General features: G+C 38.6%; 1 protein-coding gene across 4 annotated transcripts in view; it reads left to right on the top strand.

Moving 5' to 3' along the window:
- ccdc9 (coiled-coil domain containing 9) overlaps window positions 1-14180 on the top strand; it is a 36191-nt gene that overhangs the window by 11937 nt on the left and 10074 nt on the right. For 3 of the 4 annotated variants that reach the window (XM_031890838.1, XM_031890836.1, XM_031890837.1), the window contains exons 10-13: window positions 361-481; window positions 811-895; window positions 3739-4192; window positions 12251-12460. In XM_031890838.1, coding sequence (XP_031746698.1) covers window positions 361-481; window positions 811-895; window positions 3739-4192; window positions 12251-12460 — 870 coding nt within the window. Of the gene's footprint in view, window positions 1-360; window positions 482-810; window positions 896-3738; window positions 4193-4598; window positions 6021-12250; window positions 12461-14180 lie in introns of those variants that run through there. The other variant, XM_031890839.1, reaches the window with a different exon arrangement.

Genomic DNA, 14180 nt, shown 5'->3' with positions numbered 1-14180 from the left:
TAATAACATTGGTTTACTTAGAAAATATTCCTTTTACTACTATATATAGATATATAGATATATAGATATATATAGATATAGCAAACCCAGGGTGGCACTCTGCTTCAGCTCTTAGCATGGGTGCAAGGTGAATGATTTAAATATCCAAAAAGAAAGGTCCCGATGGGGACCGTAACGTTGGCTGTTCATGCGTTTTTAATACACAATTGATTGTTTTTGGAAAAAAGACCATCAATTGTGTATTAAAAACGCATGAACAGCCAACGTTACGTTACGGTCCCCATTGGGACCTTTCTCAAGGCATAAATATATAAATAAAATCATAGATCATTTTATCATACACTTATTTTTGTTCCACAGAAAAGGGAAAAAGGGGTGCTCCAAAGCCACCAACCATGGGTGAATTCTTCCCTGGAAACATTATGGAATCCAACAGAAAGAGGGACCGGCAACGAGGTCAGGGACAAAACAAACCATACAGGTATGATTGGGGGATACAAATCTGCAGACTTCGCAAAAGTTTTAGAACTCATGGCAGTTACATTTCTGAATATACATTTTTTTTAAATCCTGAGTCAAGCAAAGCATGGGATATATAGATAGAGAGAAAAGAACTGCACACTCATGGACTTGGTACAAAAGAAAAAAAGTTGATGATTTTGTGGAATCTTACTGAAATTGTTAAAAAAAAAAAAAAAAAAGTCATCACTTGTTAGTCAGCTTTAGTCTGGAGTGTCCACTGATAATGGTGCATGAGTGCTGGCAGATCTCGCTCAGCTCTGAATTTCTATTTTCTGTATTAATGTCTAGCATGCATGACAGCCGCTGGGAGGAGCCAGAAGATAAGGAGGTAATAGAGGAAAGAGAGAAAGAGACGTGTGTGGAGAAAGCAACGGTAAGCACTACACAATTAAATACAACAACACCAGAATTTGCTCTAAGCCACTCAGCACATCAAGTCTAATTTAAAATTTGAAACAGCCAATCTCGATTAGCATTCGCTCACCCCTTCACAAAGTTGGTCCGGGTGCCGTGCCCCGGACCCTTCACCCAGGGAAAATTATTTTCATGATTCTTCACTATTTCTTCATTAAATTATCATGTAATCACAGTGGGGACAAATGTGAATAAAGCTATTTCTTAAACCACCTCCACCCGTGTCTGGAGTGTGTACCCATCGAGAAATTGTGCTCATTACTAATACACCACAAAGGTAATGTGAAATAGTAATTCCTTATACAGATTGTGTAATAACAATCCTTTCTAACTCCTCTTGCTAATTTCTCACATAAAAACTTATAGGGATACTGTCATGGGGAAACACCCTGTTTTGAAAATGCTTTAATAATGCTTCTCAAGCAGAATCCTGTACTGAAATATATCTTTTTGTGAAAAAAAATATATGTATATATACAGTCGTGGCCAAAAGTTTTGAAAGTTACATAAATATTGGAAATTGAAAAAGTTGCTGCTTATGTTTTTATAATAGCAATTTGCATATACTCCAGAATGTTATGAAGAGTGATCAGATGAATTGCATAGTCCTTCTTTGCCATGAAAATTAACTTAATCCCAAAAAAACCTTTCCACTGCATTTCATTGCTGTCATTATGTCCAGGACCTGCTGAGATAATTTCAGTAATCGTCTTGTTAACTCAGGTGAGAATGTTGACAAGCACAAGGCTGGAGATCATTATGTCAGGCTGATTGGGTTAGAGTGGCAGACTTGACACGTTAAAAGGAGGGTGATGCTTGAAATCATTGTTCTTCCATTGTTAACCATGGTGACCCGCAAAGAAACGCGTGCAGCCATCATTGCGTTGCATAAAAATGGCTTCACAGGCAAGGATATTGTGGCTACTAAGATTGCACCTAAATCAACAATTTATAGGATCAACAAGAACTTCAAGGAAAGAGGTTCAATTCTTGTTAAGAAGGCTTCAGGGCGTCCAAGAAAGTCCAGCAAGTGCCAGGATCATCTCCTAAAGAGGATTCAGCTGCGGGATCGGAGTGCCACCAGTGCAGAGCTTGCTCAGGAATGGCAGCAGGCAGGTGTGAGGGCATCTGCACACACAGTGAGACTTTTGGAAGATGGCCTGGTGTCAAGAAGGGCAGCAAAGAAGCCACTTCTCTCCAAAAAAAAACCCATCAGGGACAGATTGATCTTCTGCAGAAAGTATGGTGAATGGACTGCTGAGGACTGGGGCAAAGTCATATTCTCAGATGAAGCCGCTTTCCAATTGTTTGGGTCATCTGGAAAAAGGCTTGTCCGGAGAAGAAAACGTGATCACTTCCATCAGTCCTGTGTCATGCCAACAGTAAAGCATCCTGAGACCATTCATGTGTGGGGTTGCTTCTTATCCAAGGGAGTGGGCTTACTCACAATTATGCCCAAAAACACAGCCATGAATAAAGAATGGTACCAAAACACCCTCCAACAGCAACTTCTTCAAACAATCCAACAACAGTTTGGTGAAGAACAATGCATTTTCCAGCATGATGGAGCACCGTGCCATAAGGCAAAAGTGATAACTAAGTGGCTCGGGGGGCAAAACGTTGAAATTTTGGATCCATGGCCTGGAAACTCCCCAGATCTTAATCCCATTGAGAACTTGTGGTCAATCCTCAAGAGGCGGGTGGACAAAAAAAACCCCACTAATTCTGACAAACTCCAAGAAGTGATTATGAAAGAATGGGTTGCTATCAGTCAGGATTTTGCCCAGAAGTTGATTGAGAGCATGCCCAGTCGAATTGCAGAGGTCCTTAAAAAGAAGGGCCAACACTGCAAATACTGACTCTTTGCATAAATGTCATGTAATTGTCAATAAAAGCCTTTGAAACGTATGAAGTGCTTGTAATTATATTTCAGTACATCACAGAAACAACTGAAACAAAGATCTAAAAGCAGTTTAGCAGCAAACTTTGTGAAAGCTAATACTTGTGTCAATCTCAAAACTTTTGCCCACGACTTTATCTATTAAAAGAGAGACCAGCAACACTGAGTTTATTGTAAAAAATGTAATAAAAAAGCATGAACAGCCAATGTTAAGTTTCGGTCCCCATTGGGACCTTTCTCATGCCAATGCCTTTCACTATGCCAGTTACGCCATCACCTATTAGTTTTGAGACCTTTTCTTAAGGATACAGCTTAGAAAAGGCAGACATATATAACCCCCACTTCTAAATGAATGTATGACCTGCTTAACTGGTCCAAAACAAATTTTTAAATAGTAGAATTAATTATTTACAATGCACACAGTATAATATAACCGATATTGTGTGCAACATCTCTGAATTCTGATGTCTCCCACCTGAAATTAGCTTTCATTATTTTATACACCTTTTATCAGACAGTTTTGTTATATAATAGCATCAATGAACCCATTATAGAAGTTTGAAATTAAAGGGCAAAACAAAAAGGTATAATCCCGAGGGGGTGCCTATCAAATTGGCAACCCCTGTGATTTTGAAATGTAAGGTTTGCTATTTTACTCCTTTACACATGAGCTCAGCCAAAAAAGACAGATGGCTGGGATCTGGATGGAGGTGTGATGCTCCTAGGAAAAACACTGGGCTTGGTAGGAGGTAGGTATCAGAATCATTGGAGGTTCCTAATAGCTGCTTTTCCTTCTACTTTTAGAGCTAGCTTTAAGAGGGATGTGAATAAATTTTGAATATTTGGTTTGTGATGTGAGAATAAGCCTAAAAGCCTTTTTTTTTTTGGTTTTTCTTTTCTAGGAGCATGTAACTGTTGAACCCCAGAAAGAACCTGAAACAGAAGTTTCAGAGGAGGTAGGAGAAGAGGATGATGATGGATGGGAAGATGTTGGAGATGAAGAGGATGACCAAGACTGTTCAGATGCCTCATTGAATGAGAGAGGCCCAGCAGAAGAACCCCCAGTTGTTTTACCAGCCACTTCAGAACTCGCTGCCAATGAGCAGATGCCACCTATTCAAAATGAAACATCTAAGCTAAACTTGACTCCATCAAAGGAAAGTCAGGATAAATCTGCAGAAGTGCAACCAACAAGCCCATTTTTACCTGACACAAACAGAATAACATCTGACTGGGGGGAGGAGATGGAGATGGTATCCCCCTTTGCAAGCAGTAGTGAAGACAGCCCTCCCAGACCTGCTACTTCCAAGGATGTTAGCACAGACAGAGGATCTCAAGACCACTTCACACATACAGGTCAGTGAAAAAAATAGATTTCAATACATTTCACTGGTCTTGGTTTTGGTTTTCCTGTCGTAAAGATTAGATAGATTACATTAGAAGATTTTCTGCAGACCTAGGAAACCTGCTGTGCAGAACAGCTATAAATCCTAATGAGCCTTTCGTTCTTGAATCAAGTATATTTAGCTTTGTTTTGGCCTGTAAGTACAGATTTTTTTTTCGAGTCAAATTACCAACTTTCACTCTCCTAATTTATTTTGGCAAATGCAGTTTTTATATCTGCAGACTTTTTTTTTCCTGCCAATTGTCCACTCTTTTACAAAGATTTATAATGTTCATGTGAGAATGAGGCTCCAAGTCTTTATTTTAGCTTTCTTGACCCCTAAAGACTCAAGTTGTTAATTTTCCCAAAACCTCACAGGGTATAAACGGAACAGAAGGCATCACAAAGTCAGCTACTAACTCTGCACGCATCATGCCAAAGAAAAATTGCCCGTGGAGAATTTGGGGGTGCCCCTAAGTCAGCTGTGTTGCGGCGCATCTTTTGTACGGAGAATGAATGACCTGGCACGTTTGATCCGCATAAGACAATGATCGAGGAATTGCCATTAAACTGTGATTTGTAGATCACATGACCTTACAATCATGTGGTAGTTGGCAGCTGCCATAAAGCAAGGAACAAAAAAATGATAGTGTTTGCCATTGCAGCAATGTGCTGTGATTATATACTTTTTAAAGTGCTATCTGGAGCCATCTTTCTTTCCAGCATTGTATTATAGGACAAATGCATTCTTTACATGAAATACCTTTACGGTTTGACCACTGCAATTAAAACTTAGAAATTATCATTAGGCATATTCCTTTGTGCCCCTTTTCTCAAAGTTGACCTTGTTCTTTTGATTGCAGTTTTTTTTCCCTGAGAAGAGTACAAAAGTTAAAATTCCTGATGTCATTACACACAGTTATTGTAAATTAGCTTAGAATAACATTATTAAATGTAGAATAATGGCATAAATACCGGTAATACATTTTGGTTAAGTCCTTGTATTTTACAATGTCAATTATTTCATTAGTCCATAAATGTCAAACACAAGACCTGGGGGCCAAATCCGGCCCACCTGGCTGTTTTATGTGGCCCTTGGTGAGTGTGTCTGACCATCCAGCCTGATCAATTTCCATTTTCCTCTCATAGTAACTAAGACTAAGGGGTATATTTATCATGCTGTGTAAAAAGTGGAGTGAAGCATAACTAGTAATGTTGCCCAAGGCAACCAATCAGTAATCCGATTTCAACAGTAGCAAAGCATCTATTGGCTGCTATGAGCAACATCACCGGTAATGTCTTACTCCACTTTTTACATATTGTGATAAATATACCCTTTAGTATCTTACTAAGTATATTAATAAAAAAATGTGGCCCACGACTTGTATTTTAGATTTCGGCCCCCTTATGTGATTGAGTGTGACACCCCTGCATTAGTCCATTCAGTTCATCTGCCACTCTGCTTTTTTATATCATGATAAATTGTTTTTTTCAATATTAGACTGATATGCTCTCAGTCAGACAAAAGAATGAATCCTAGGTAAAAGACAAAGCTTACATCTCAGGAAAGTGTTGCAAAGCTGTTATTGCAGTGTTCTCTGGGAGACACATGCACTTGCATTGTGAATTGATTTAACTTTTTATTTGGTATAGATTTTCTTTTAACCAAAACCTATTTAATTTACTGTGACATTAATTTTTTAATCTTTTCATATTTGTTTGAATTTTACATTCCAAAAGTGTCTTTGTAAAGTGTTATTTTGTGTGTTTTCTATGCATTAAAATATTTTTCTCAATTTTGATGGTTGGATATTGCCCTCTTAAGGCACTAGCCAATGATTTGGGATAGATCACCCCAGAATGGGGTTAACCTGGCAAGAAAGATAACTTGCCTCATATATATTTACAAATAAAGTACCATGACATTATATTATATTTCTCATCCAAGCAAATCAATAAAAGTGACATGCAGTAAACACCATCCCCTGTAAGGTGTGGGTAGTCCAAAACAACCATATTTTAGCTTGCTTTGCAGTTGGTTTGGATACATAGGGCATTTAATATTTCATAAATTCCAGAATAATTCATCTGTCACCCTAGATCTGCTATGACCCACAACTGCCTTTCTTTACATGAATCAGATACATTATATATTTCCCAGCTGTCCTGTTTTATAATGACATGCTTTTGTTAGGAAGTTAGTTATACACAGGATTTCTGCCAGTAGATGTCAGATTCCTGTAATGCTCTGAGATTTGAATGCATTTCAAAATGCTATGTCTGTACTTGCCTAAAAGCAGCTATTTTGTGATATCCTGTTTTTCCTTTTTGTAAGCATTCCTGTCTTGCTTTATAGCAGTGATACTAGTAATATGTTAAGTTTCCTGTTGGCCATTTGTATTTACTACTTCTGGCTGCAAATGCATGTGGTTAATTTATAAGTTGATGAAAAACATAAGAAAGCATAGCTACAGGCAAATTTACTGTACCAGTCTAACCCCTATGTGCAATAAAATGTATTGAGTTTGCCCAGTAACAATAACCCTTAGCAACCAAGATGTTTGCTTTTAAACAGATAACTGGTAAATGCTGCCTACTGATTGGTTTTTGTGGGTTACTAATCCTTGGCAAACTTAGCACCTTTTGCTACATTACCCTTAAAAATATTTAAAACCTTTTATTAGTGGTTTAACAAAATGGCATCATTCATGTAATGTCAGTATTGAGTTGTGCTTAGTAAAGGGGAAATTATGTTTATATAAGTTTTATATAAAAAAAAAACTACATTACAGAATTTTTTAAAATTTACTGCAGAAGTAAAATACAGGCATGGGATCCCTTATCCGAAAACCTGTTATCCAGAAAGTTTCGAATTACGGACAGGCCATCTCCCATAGACTCCATTATGAGCAAATAATTCTAAATTTTTAAAAATGATTTCCTTTTTCTCTGTAGTAATAAAACAGAACCTTGTACTTGATCCCAACTAAGAAACTTATTCCTTGGGTTTATTCAGTATTTAAATGATTTTTAGCAGACCTAAATTGTGGAGATCCAAATTACGGAAAGATCCCTTATCTGGAAAACCCCAGGTCCCGAGCATTCTGGATAACAAGTCCCATACCTGTGTTTCTTTCTCTCTCTCAAATGGACAGACCTTTTATTCAGCATTGTACTCTGTTTACTATTTTCGCTCTTGCTAAAATGGCATCCAGATCCTCCTTACAGTCATAGCTTCAACTTCTAATTCTCTGTAAACTTTGCTAAAGCTTTTTTTTTTTTAACCTGTGGTATCCTTTTGTGCTCCAAAAAAGTTAATCACAGTACTGATACCATTTAAAGCTTACACAAGAGTAAGCCATCAAAGCAGCCAGACAGGTGGGGGGCCCCACACAGAGGGGGGTCGCGGGCCGCCAGTTGGACAGCACTGATATACATAGTTTTGTGGCATTAGCAAACATATACGTTGCTTTTGATCACTGCTTCCATGTCATTAATTTGACACAAGTTATAAGATGCAAGGTGGGAACTACTCTGCATATAGTCCTTTAACAATTTAGCAATTTTTGTTTAGTTTCCAGATAAAGGCCCTTGAGTGGGGCTTTTTTGTTATGTACCAAACTTAAAGGAACAGTAACACCAAAAAATGAAAGTGTATAAAAGTAACTAAAATATAATGTGCTGTTGCCCTGCACTGGTAAAAGTTGTGTGTTTACTTCAGAAAGGCTACTATAATTTATATAAATAAGCTGCTATGTAGCCATGGAGGCAGCCATTCAAAGGAGAAAAGGCACAGGCACATAGCAGATAACAGATAAAACACTATTGTATTCTACAGAACTTATCTGTTATCTGCTATGTAACCTGTGCCTTTTCTCCTTTTTTCCAGCTTGAATGGCTGCCCCCGGGGCTACACAGCAGCTTATTATATAAATTATAGTAGTGTTACTGTAGCAAACACACCAGTTTTACCAGTGCAGGGGAACAGTGCATTATATTTTTATTACTTTAAAGCTCTTTCATTTTTTGGTGTTACTGTTCCTTTAATTAAGTAAATTGAACTATTTTCTCTAATACATATAGTTAAGACACTATCCCCCATATGTAATAAAAGACACTGTTTGCCCAGGAGCGGTAACACATAGCAACCAATAAGATGTTTGCTTTTAAACAGGTGACCAGTAAATGCTGCCTGCTGATTGGTTGCTATGAATTACTGCTCCTAGGCTAACTTAGTGTCAACTTAGTGTAGTAGTAAAACTTAACATGTTTGGTAGGGCATTGACGAACTAATAGGAAAGCACAAATACTACAATGTTAATTTGTAGTGGTTCCAAAATAACAAACAATGTCTTATAATGGACCAGTGATAGACCTCATCGCAGTCAAATGAGAGTCTATTTGACTATTAGAAAATTAAAGTATGCAAGTAGCATCTCCTAAAACAGTGGCACATGTTCATACCTAAAAAGGGTGCACAGCTAGTAAATACTGCAAAAGGCATCTTTAATGCATATTTATATGCAAGGATTAAACTCCAATGCATATTTCAGAGTTTTATGTTAACATTTTTACAAACAAAACAATATTGCGCTGAAAGTGTAGGATTTATTTCTCATGAAATGAGAGACTTGGTCAAAGGTGTAGTAATTTAATTGCATTATCTATAATCAGTAAACAAAATGTGTCATCTTTACTTGTAGATCACAAGTTACACAATATTAAATATTATATTATGTTTAGACAATACCAAATCCTGCATGCTTTGCAGAAATTGCTGAAATTTGGTGTATATGACCTTTGAGGTTTCAATGACGAGGGTATCTGATTTGTCCCTGCAGTCAAAGGAGAGCTTTTAATGAAAGGTTACACATGTGGTAGTCTAAATGAGCAATTCTAGGAAAGAGGAAGCCAAGCCCTTTACGAAATCGCTGAATCAGTATATTTAAAGGTCTTATAAACAGTGAAAGACAGTATCACAGTGGAAAGTTTGAAGAAGTGGTTAGTTTTTTTTTTTTAATCAAATGGAGAAACAAGAATTTAACTTTTGGCCAATGTTTGTGGGGCAGCTATTATTTGCAAAAGGAAACATGAGAAGCTTTCCTTGCTTCCTGTGATGATCTTAATAATCAACTCTGAATAGAACAAAAAGAATGGCTTTCTAGCAATTTTAGGGGGATGGCAGGAGATTTGGTAAAAACTAGCATCTGAAATAATGTAAATCTTAGGTATATTTTACATTGCAAATAGAAAATATTCATAAAAAAAAGCACTAGATCATTCACAAATATGAAACCGTTTTCTATCTCTTGAAATTGTCCACTTCGAAAGGGGTGATATGGCAACCCTGCTTATTTGAAAGCAGAACTCATATACAGCCTGCTTACTGTGGTATTTCCAAAGGCAGTGAGATTTTGGCAGTGGTACAAATTAAGTCTCCCCTCGCAAGATAATATGCAAGTTTTAGAGCAATAAGGGGCACAATACTATGCTTTGTGCCTGTGGTGAAGGATGGTACTGTCTACACAGTAAGTAAAGGGCCCTTGGCACACCCTAGCTGCATATCTGAATAATGTGTAATTTGGTAGATTTGCAGGGGATGCTCACATACTTACTGCCCCCACTATATGCGGTGCCTCTGAGTGCAAATCCTGTAGCAAAGTGCAAAAAGCTTAGCACCTTGCCTCTGTATGTTTGATGGTCTTTCCTCCTATTGGTTTATGCGTGCCCACAGAGAACCTCTAATATAGTCTAATTTAGACTTCATTTTTAAAATGCCAGATCCCTCTTTTAAAATTCACAGGGTTCTGCTGATTGTATAAAAAATTCAACCACTAGGCAAACTATCACTTACAAGCACTGCAAATATTAGGAGACTGTGGGGATTATGTAGTAAGAGGTGCTATATTTGGCAAGGTCTAGCAACCCATAGCCACCATATCAGTTTGCATTTCTTGTGGCGTTTGCAGTTTGAGTAACAGAAAATATCTCACCAGTTGCTATGGGTTCAATGACCTGGCAAACCTTAACCGTTACTACTTAAAGGGGAAGGAAAGTCATTCTGGCATTTTACTGCCAATAGATTTGCCACATTAGTGCCACCTAGAACAATATATTTATTCTGCAGAAACATACCTGAGTAAACAGCTTTAGGAGCATTCACCATTCGCTTAAAATAGCAGCTGCCATTTTACGTTGCTTCCTTCCTGCAGTCTCTAGCCGTTATAGCTGAGATCACACTTTCCTGAGGGAGAGAACTGCGCAGCCTCTGACTCCGGGAATTAAGGCTGTTCCTGAGAGAGGAAGTCAGACACTGGAACATCATGTTTACAAAAGAGAGACAAGAATTAGTCTCAAACTAAGAAGCATTTATATTTAAATTAGTCTAAGGTGACTCCTTGTACCCTGTACACAATTTAACTGGATCAACATTATTCAAACAATTAATCCAAAAAATATGACCATAAGTCTTTTTTTCATTCTCAATCTAAACAGTTTGCTTAAAGGAATACATGACTTTTTTTTTTTCTTTTTCGAAACGCATCAGTTAATAGTGAGGCTCCAGCTGAATTCTGCACTGAAATCTGTTTTGTAAAGGGCAAACAGGTTTATATATATATATATATATATATATATATGTGTTAATAGGGTCAGAGAAGTCAAAGATCACCTCCAAACAATGTGCCGAGTCGACAGGTAATAAGCGCACGCACCATAGATAGGAGGGGGGAGTAGGACCAGGCTTAGGTGGAAAGATGATTATTTCAGTTTTTGTAAGTGTCAGTTTGAGGTGGTGTTGGTTCATCTAGTTGGAGATTGCTAGAAGGCAGAGATTTTAGTTTATAAAGGGGTCAAAAAGTATATTTGTATATTATCAGCATACAGATGATATTTGAAGCCAAATAAGTGGATGAGATCTCCCAAAGACACAGTATAGAGGGAAAACAACAATGGTCCAAGTACAGAGTGAGAAGCAATGAGAAACTTTAGCCCCAAATACATTAAATACAATGAAAAGCAATGTTTCCTGATACCCCAAGTCCCTGACCCTAGTAAAAAGCAGGTTTCCTAAAGGCTGGAAAAGATTTCAACATTGTAGAGATCAAACGAATATAGAAATCATTTGCATTGCTCAACATGGACCCATTTCCCCCCCCCCATTGTGGTAGACATGAGAATAAGCTCCAAAGAAGGAGAAACCTTGTTTTCCTAATATGCAACTTGGGTCATATTAACAGTACATTGAGTAGGAAAAACAATAGGTAACCCCTGAAAGCAGTTCTTTTGTGTAGTGCTGGCTCCTTCTAAAAGCTTAGAATTGGGCACAATTCATTAGGATGGCTGCCTACACACCATAATTACAGCTAAAAAAATACATTTCTTGGTTAGAGAAAATTATTTGCAGTGTAAACAATGAAATTTAGAAAAAAAGTACACCATAAAAATTATGACAGAATCCCTTTAAATTATTCATACTCAGTAGCTTTTCAGTGATCCAAAGGAAGAAGATAAAATTCACCTGTAGCAGATTCAAATTCCCTTTGGGTTGGAAAATCCCATCCTGACTCCAAAACTGCAATTAGGCCAGTTTATTTTAATGTATTAGTGACATTATCCTTGTATTTTCCCTCATCTGCCAGTGGCCATAGGCAGTCACTATTTCATATCCTATCTTGCAAGTACACATACTAATCAAGTGCAAAAATAATTTTATTGTACTTTTTGAATAACTATGCATATCTACAGCAAGATTGTTTTTTATGATTCTGGATATTATTAATGTATACATCAATTTATTGAAATATGTTGTTTTATAAATGTGTTGCAATAAGTTGATGTATACATTAAACAGAACAGAATAATACAAAAATAAGCAATAACCAATACAAGAGGTAAAGAAGAGGGGAGTTTATTATGTATTGCCAGTTAATGGACTGCTATGTTCAATACCTCATTCATCTCTTAAAGTCTGGTCATTATATGTGAACACTGGCATCTATATAATGGAGTCTGTGCGCTTGCATTGACAGATCCTGGGCCAGAATCTGCAGTTCTTCCCACAACAGCTGAAGGACTAACCCAGAATGTGACAGAGGATCTAGAACGTACATCACCAGAATCCCATCAAGCCAACAAAGATATTGGGGAAAAGCTGGCCCTAGAGAAGGATATGCACAATGTTGCTACAAAGAATGTCTCAGACCATCCCCCCATGGAAGATGGGGAAAAATCAACTGATGGTAAAAACCAAAATCATTGGCATTGTTGCTATTCAAGGGGAGTTCCTTAAAATAAATATGACAACGTTCCCAAAGGTGTCTCAAAAAAAAAAAAAAATAACCTTGGAAGTTTTTTTAATTTAATTAATTTTATGGCGCAATTGTTCCTTGCTTTTAATATGATGTCAACATGGGTATTCTAAGGCAATTTGCAGTCTTGATTTTTCTATTCTTTAAGATTTTCAATGATTGTTTTTGGTTTGTAGCTCTCTAGTTTGTAATTAAACTATCACCTGGTCGATAGATACTTCTGTGGAACTGAGGGTGGGAATTTTTCTGGCCTACATGGTGGAGTACCGATAATGGAAGTCAGTATTGACCACTCCCATTTTTAAACCACAGCCGCGTTAACACGAACCGTTTTAAGACCATATCCACATTAATGGTGGTAGCCCACCAAAAAAAAAACAAATGGTTGGTGCTCACTGCAGGGATATTAACCATCATGTGAAAAAGTTCACATATTTAGACATACCCTTAAATCCATATGCCTCTTCCTTCCCTGTGGATAGTACAGCAAGCCCCAGCACATAATTAGACACCTTAGAGAACCCCTAACAAATATTTCCAAAGAGCATGGCACAGACAGACAGCAAAGGGCAAGCAGAGTATGGCACACACGGGGCATTGGGCAGGCAGGATATGACACACACAGGTAGGCAGAGTACGACACACACACAGGCAGCATAGGGCAGGCAGAGTATGGGACAAACAGGCAGCATAGGGCATGTAGAGTGTGACACACAGTGAGCATAGGGCAAGCAGAGTATTGAACACACAAGCAGATAGGGCAGGAAGAGTATGGCACATACAGGCAGCAAAGGGCACACATGGGGGCATAGGGCATGTAGAGTATGGCACATATGGCAGGCAGAATATGGCACCCACAGGTTGGCAGAGTACGCAACACACAGGGCATAGGACAGTCAAAGTATGGCGCACACAGGCAGTATGACAGGTAGGCTATGGCACACAGACAGTGTAGGGCAGCCAGAGAAAGTATGGTGCACAAAGGCAGTATAGGGCAGGTAGAGTATGGCACACAAGGGGCATAGACAGGCAGAGTATGGTACACAAGGGGCATAGGGCAGGCAGAGTATGGCACACACAGGCAGTGTTAGGCAAGCAGAATATGGCACACCTGGGGCATAGATCAGGCAGAGTATGGCACACCTGGGGCATAGATCAGGCAGAGTATGGCACACAGGAAGCATAGGGAAAGCAGAGTACAGCACACATTGGCAACATAGGGCAGACAGTGTATGGCACACACAGGCAGTGTTAGGCAGGCAGAGTATGGCCACAGGGGGCATAGAGCAGGCAAACTATGGCACACACCGGGCATAGAGCAGGAGAGTATGGCACACAGGAAGCATAGGGCAAACAGAGTACAGCACACATTGGCAACATAGGGTAGTCAGTATATGGCACACACAGGCAGTGTTGGGCAGGCACGCAGCAGCAAGGTAGATCAGGGCAGGCAGACTAGGGAGGAGACAGGGACTAAGTAAGTAACTGATCTGAGGTGTGACTAATGCAGGGTCTTACAGCAGTGAACAATGAAGGAGCTTTCAGCCTGAATCTGAGGTGCAAACAGTGCAGGAGCCAGTTAATCTCAGTACTAATACCATTTAAAGCTTACACAAAGGTAAGCAGTCACAGCAGCCAGACAGGTGGGGTC

The sequence above is a fragment of the Xenopus tropicalis genome, chromosome 8, assembly GCF_000004195.4.
Source record: "Xenopus tropicalis strain Nigerian chromosome 8, UCB_Xtro_10.0, whole genome shotgun sequence".
NCBI lineage: Eukaryota > Metazoa > Chordata > Amphibia > Anura > Pipidae > Xenopus > Xenopus tropicalis.
The sequence above is the reverse complement of the archived record's forward strand: the minus strand, read 5'-3'. Positions and strand labels throughout refer to the sequence as shown.